Source organism: Ursus americanus, chromosome 16 (assembly GCF_024610735.1).
Source record: "Ursus americanus isolate L20-20 chromosome 16, mUrsAme1.1.p, whole genome shotgun sequence".
NCBI classification, from domain to species: Eukaryota; Metazoa; Chordata; class Mammalia; order Carnivora; family Ursidae; genus Ursus; species Ursus americanus.
In genome coordinates, this window is record NC_142142.1 from 43,040,376 (window position 1) to 43,046,974 (window position 6,599).

General features: G+C 48.4%; 1 protein-coding gene across 1 annotated transcript in view; it reads right to left on the reverse strand.

The window, feature by feature from the left end:
* The window catches only part of DCPS (decapping enzyme, scavenger), a 36,866-nt gene that overhangs the window by 29,541 nt on the left and 726 nt on the right, over window positions 1-6,599 (reverse strand). Inside the window, exon 2 of the mRNA XM_045798099.2 lies at window positions 5,758-5,932. Within this exon, the coding sequence (XP_045654055.1) occupies window positions 5,758-5,932 (175 nt within the window). The remainder of the gene's footprint in view (window positions 1-5,757; window positions 5,933-6,599) is intronic.

Consider the following 6,599-nt stretch of genomic DNA (forward strand, 5'->3'; position numbering starts at 1 on the left):
CACACAGAATTACCGGAACTAGGGACGTCTTCTCTGCCCTGCCCCTACAGGGATAATCGCTTTGCTGAATTAGGCATTCATCATTTCTTTGTCTTATTATTATTTATGCATGCATCCCTAAGAAGTATATTGTTTAGTTTGCTTGTTTTTCAACTTAATCTAATTGGAACCACACTGTGTGTTCCGTGTCTTGCTTCTCTTGCTCTACGTGGTCAGGTTCTTGTGCGTGGCTGCGGCTCATTCCTTGTCACTGCCCGGAAGCCGGCCAGTGCGGAAAACACCTTCATTTACTTATCTACTCTATTGTTAGTTGCTATCTAGACTGTTCTAGTGTTTTCTATCGTGAACAATGCTACCAGAGGAAACTCTTACCGGAATGGCTAGTTTTTAAAATGCCCCAGGGGTGCCTGGGTGGCTCAGTTGTTAAGCTTCTGCCTTTGGCTCAGGGCGTGATCCCAGCGTTCTGGGATCGAGCCCCGCATGGGGCTCCATGCTCTGCTGGGAGCCTGCTTCTTCCTCTCCCACTCCCCCTGCTTGTGTTCCCTCTCTCGCTGTCTGTCAAATAAATAAAATCTTTAAAAAAATAAATAAATAAAAATAAAATGCTCCTTCCAAACAAGCCTTCACTCTGGACGTCAGGGGTCTTGGTCTTGCCTCTGCAAAGAGCCCAGGGAGGAAAACAGTGCCTGTAGCTGAAGTATCTGGGGTTCTCTGCAACCAAAAAAAGATGCGATTCCCAGGTTCCCTCGACTCCCTGCCCTGACCTCACTCACACACAGACGCCTTCTCCTCCTCTGAACCTGAGATTCCACACCCCTGCTCTACACTGGGGAAAACAATTGTCCTTTTTAGACAGGGTCTGGATTTCTGAGTCACACCCCTCTCTCTACTATTCCCACCCCCCCTCCAGGTAAGAGAGAACAGAGATCTTAATGAAAGGGCTCCATTGATGGGCCACGGGCGGGCGTGAGAGCGTGAGAGCTGAAGAAGCAGATGATCCAGGCTCTGCTCTGCATGGACGGACGGGGCAGCACTGACGAGCCAGCCATCTGGCCGACTCAGCCCTCACGTTTGCCACATGGCCACAGCGGGGACGAAAGGAAACCTGCCCGTGGTCAGGGCCAGGCATTTTCCCATGTTATCTATACTGTTCCATTTAAGGCTCATGCAATCTTAAAGGGAGAAACCCAATAATAGAAAATGATTAACACTTACCAAATATATATCATATGCCAGTCACTGTGCTAAGTGTTTTATATGCCTTATTTCCATGGTCATAACCCATGACAGTGATGATGAAAGTAATTTAGGAAGTTAAGACCAGCATTTACAAGGAACAGACAAGACTGGAATTAAGATGAAAATACTAGCGAGTGTCCGGTAAAGTAAGGGTAAGTATTGTTTTGTGAACCTTTTGTTTCTCTTATATCCACGTGTGTTTATTCACAAGTACTGGGTCACAATGTAAGATGTAGCCCTCACTGTGGGCAGAGGCTAAAACGTTTTCTTTCTTTCTTTTTTTTTTTTTTAAGGGGTGGAGAGGAAGAGGGAGAGAGAATCTCAGCCGGACGTGGGGCTCAATCTCATGACCCTGAGATCATGACCTGAGCCGAAATCAAGAGCTGGATCCTTAAACGACTGAGCCACCCAGGCGCCCCTAAAACATTTCCTTATGTCATTTGTTTCATAACCATCCCAAGATATGTTCAGTTAGTAACCTAACAAGAACGTAACTGAAGCGACTTCCCCAACTACATCTGTGTCGCACACCACAGCCATCAACTGCCCCCTCAAGCTCCCAACAAAACAGCCCCTTTCTGTTCCTCTTTCCTCCTCCATGACACATGCTGTTCCCTCAGGCCTGAACATCCCCCACCTCCCTCGCCAGCTCTTTGCACAGCCGGTTCCTTTCCACCCCGTGGATCTCGGGTCTCGGCTCCCAGCCCGAGGAGCCCCTCTGTTGCTCACAGCCACTTAAACGCTTGTTTCCTCGTCTGCTGGCTGTCTCTGTCCCCCCACTACAACTCCAAGGACACGGTGAGTGTCTGATGCGCTCACCTAGCCCAGCACCAAACACACAGAAGGCACTTGGCCTCTGTTAAATGACTACAGAAAACGGACCGAGTCTTCACAGCTGGTGAAACGGCAAAGCCGGGATTCCAGCACAGATGACGTCTGATCGAGGCTTGCTCTTCACCTCTGCCCTACACTAAAACTCAGAAACGGCATGACACTGCCTCGGGCCGCTCCGCTAGTCAGTAAGTGTCAGCACTCGGACAGGATCCGAGCCTAACTCCGACGCCTGGGCGCGCTCTATCCAGTCAACAGGGTGGGGGGCCATGAGTGGCTTTAAGGGGCAGCCTCCTGTGGTCAGCTGAGAATCTGGGAGGGATAAAGAAGAATGCAAACCCTTCAGGCTGGAAGAGAAGAAGAAATGTGCCAACGAGTGGAGAGATAGCAGAAGAAATCAGGAGAGTAGTCAGCTCAGAAGCTGGGGGGCGGGGGGGGGAGCATGGAGGGCTTCCCTCAGCAAGCAGTATTATGGGAAGGATGTCTGGAGGAATACCCAGAGATGGCAGAAAAACCCAAAATGGCTACTGTGCACGGGGTTTCGGGGGCCGAGGCTGTAGGAACCATGCTTTAAGGCCTCTCCAGGCAGTGCTAAGAGTTGGTGACTCGGACTCTGAGATTGGAGAGGTGGGGCCGGGCCCAGAAGACTCCGGCACACAGGCCAAAGGAGCCGGCCACAAGAATACTTTGGCAATGCCGCCACCTGCTGGTTGTGGAACACTTGGCCCACAGGAAAAAACAGCCGAGTCAGTTTGGGGGTTCATTTTTCAGCAGCATTTAGTGAGCACGTACTATGGGCTGGGTTGCTGGGAAATGGGTCTGACATGGCTCCAAATTTCCAGGACCTCTGTTCCCTACATCCAGGCAATGACCAAACCCTGTTGAGTTTACTTCCCTCTTTCATAGTAACTGGTGGAGTGTTCCTCCCCAAACAAGACTGCAGGCAGAGCGGGTGTCTTATTCATCTCAATCTCCAGGACCCAGCACAGGGCCCCGCACACGAGGATAATCATAGCACCTATATTCAGTATGTGCTAAGTATTTTTAAAGTCATTAGTGTGTCTGAATCTCTCATTTTACCTAGAAGGTACCTAGGACCTCCAAAGAGAGATGTCAAGTAGGCGCTTTTTTCAGTGAGCCTGGAGTCCTTGGAGAGGTCAGGGATGGAGAAAGAAACAAGGCATCAACGCGCACAGATGGTATTTAAAGACCAGTACTTCTCAAAGTCTGATGTGCATGTGACTTGCCTGGGGGTTTTGCTAAACACAGACACTAATTCTGACTTCAGAGCAGGGTCCGAGATTCGGCATGTCTAACAAGCTCTCAGGATGATAGCCATGTGGCTGGTCCACAGACCACACTTTGAGTGGGAAAAGAATCTGGAACGGGGGTTAATGAACTATGGCCAGAGGATGAGCTCCATGGCCTGTTTCTCTATATCCAGCAAGCGAAGAGTGGCATTTTCATTTCTAAAGTGGTTGTTAAAATTAAAAAAAAAAAAAAAAAGGAAGTAAGAATATGTGCAAGAGACCATTGATATGGCTCATAAAGCGTAAAGTATTTCCTCCCTGGTCCCTTACAGTAAAGTCTGCCAATGCTTGATCCAGACTATCATCCAGGGATGTGTGAGAAAGAGAGGACGGCTGAGCCCTGAAACAAATTTTTATGACTTCCACCCACCGTGCCTAGTTTGGCAAGGGAAAATACAAGTATAATGCACTGCACATATACGAATGCTCATGCAAAGACAGGGACCCCCAGAAACAATAAGCTCACATCTGAGGCTCCCAGGGGGTGGGGGGTGCTCGTGGGCAGTACTGGGGAAAAGGCAGGAAACGTTTGGGGTTCTGAGTGGGGAGAAAGACCTGTAGTAAGCAGGTAACTTCCTGCCTCTTTCAGTGCTTAGCTTAAAAAAAAGACAAAAATAGAAAGCCGGGGCAGTGGCCGCCACCACCACCCGTGTGCAGTATCACAGAAGTACTGGAAAAATAAAAGGAGAGGGCAAGGCTGTGAGCTCCACAGCATTTCTCTGGGCAGCAGAAGCTTCTGTATTTTGGCTGAGGGTGGGGAGCATGGACAGAGGGACTGGGGAAGGTAAAAGAAAGGGGTGGTGGCAGAGTGATGACCTCAGAGCCTATAGTTTGAGGGCTACCCCAAGTGGTGTTTGGCTACAGAGCCTTCTGTCCTGCTTCCGCCACCCCCTGTTGAGGGCTACATTTGCTTAAATGTCAGCGTGTGAGAAAGTAAATACAGCTGTCCATTTCCATCAACTCCAACCCCAATCGGGCTCGCTTTCAGTGGAGGACCAGGCTGCTTTTTGCCTTCCGTCGTGAAAGGTTTGCTTGTTCCACATCAAGTGTTCACATGTATTTCCAAAGGACAACAAATAATAGCACCCTTTCTTGGGGGTGCAGAAAACATTAAACCTATCAAAAGGGCTGTGGCAGGGTATCTGCAAAGCCAAATTATTCTTAAATGCCAGAGGAAAAACAAAAAGATACAAGGATATTACAACACTGCCATGTGCCACAAAGTCGATTCCAGAATTTCCTAGTTGGAGGGAACCTTCAAGGTCAACCGGTCTCCTTCATGCTTCCAACAAAGCTGCCTATTAAACCTAACCATCTAAAAGGAAAAAGCCCACATCATGCCTAGCCTTTGACACGGAAGCTAAAATAAAATAAAGGAAATAAATAAAATAAAATCTTCCTCTTCTTTCATTTTACATTTTATTTATTTGAGAGAGAGCTAGAGAGAGAGAGAGCACAGAAGGAAAGGGAGAAGCAGACTCCCTGCTGAGCAGAGAGCCCCATGCAGGGCTTGATCCCAGGACCCCAAGACCATGACCTGAGCTGAAAGGCAGACACCTGAGTCACCCAGGCGCCCCAAATTCTTCCTCTCCTTAATAAATAAAAAATCCTGGCAATCCAAAACAAATCTCTCCCTTTTAGCCCATGAATTCCTGCCCTTCCCAAGTCTATCCCCCTCGATCGCACTCAGTGTCTCCCTGACTAAAAGTGAGTTTCTTCAAGGAAATAACTGATCTTCGCAGCATCTCACACATCACTCATCCCACAGCAGCGTGGTGGGCGAGTCCTCTGTCTACTGAAAGATCTTAGTTTTTCTGCCACCTACTAGCTGTGTGATCTTGGACAAGTCACTTAACCTTTCAAAACCTCAGTTCCCTGACCTGTAAAGTCCAGTCATAATGGGCTACCTCTGAGTACTATATATGATAATACATGTAAGATACTTAGAATGGTGGCTAGCACAATAATAAGAATTTAGTAAGTGTTGACAATCATTATTATTCAGTTAGTAGATGAAATGTTTTATGGCATGAATCACACTCCCTTCCCAAAATATACTACACCAACCTCAGCACTGTTGACATTTTTTTGCTATGAGGTCCCATTCTCTGCTTTGTAGGATATTCAGGAACATCCCTGGCCTCTACCCTCTAGGTACTAGGAGCAACCCCTTCTCCCCAGTTCTGACAACCAAAACTGTCTTCAGAATTTGCCAGATGTCTCCTGGGGAGGCGGGGTGCAAAATCCCCTCCTGCTTCCATTGAGAACTACTGCACCAGAATATGCAAACCAGTCTTGCAGAGGAACCACCACACCCCCTAATTTCCCACCAACCCCCTCTCCCCACATGAAGCCACCTCAGCCACCACTTGCTCACCACTCAGCTGCCGTGGAGGAAACAGGTGATAGGTGCTGTAGATATCATTGGAGAACTGCAACTGAAGCTCAGGGCTGCCCATCAGGAGCTGGGCCACCTGCTCCACCTGAAACGGTGTCTTCTCCAGGATCACAACGGCATCCTCTCCATCCCCATCCCCAGAGGCCTCATTCACCTGTAGGCAGAGACACCATCAGTGAGCCCAGCAGCAGAGGTAGAAGCTCTGGGACCTCCTGTTTCTTCTCCCAGAGCAGCCATCTCATTAACTCAAATCCTTGGGGCAGCACTCACATCTTTCTTTTGAAAGATGCAAAGCTTCTCCACTCTCTTCTATTTTAGGCTTGCAGGGCCTCTGTCAAATTCTCCTCACTGTACAGATGAAGAAACATGTCGGAGAGATTAAGTGACTTGCCCAGGGTCGTAGGAACAGTCAATGTGGAAATAGAAAGTTGAATCTGGGTATCCCAATTAACTCCTAGCTCACAAGTTCTCAAGGATAAAATCTTCAGCAGGTGTCTGTAGACGGAATACAGGTGGAGCTAAGAGAACTAGATGGAACCTTGCAAACAAAACAACAGACACAGAGGCATGGTAGCCTAGGCCAAGGTCCCCCTAATCCTCCCAAAATGAGAGCTCCTTCTAGGAGTTCTAAGAAACCCTAATACCTACCTGTGGCTGGGCCTCCTCACTAGTTCCCAGGATGGTCTCAGTCTCTCCTCAGTCCCTTCTATAGAGCTGAGCACATGGTATTAAAGCCAGCTGTACCTATGTGTCTACCAGAAGATACTCTGCATCCCTGAAAATCGGGGATGGTAACTTTCATCCCTACATCCCCAGCACAT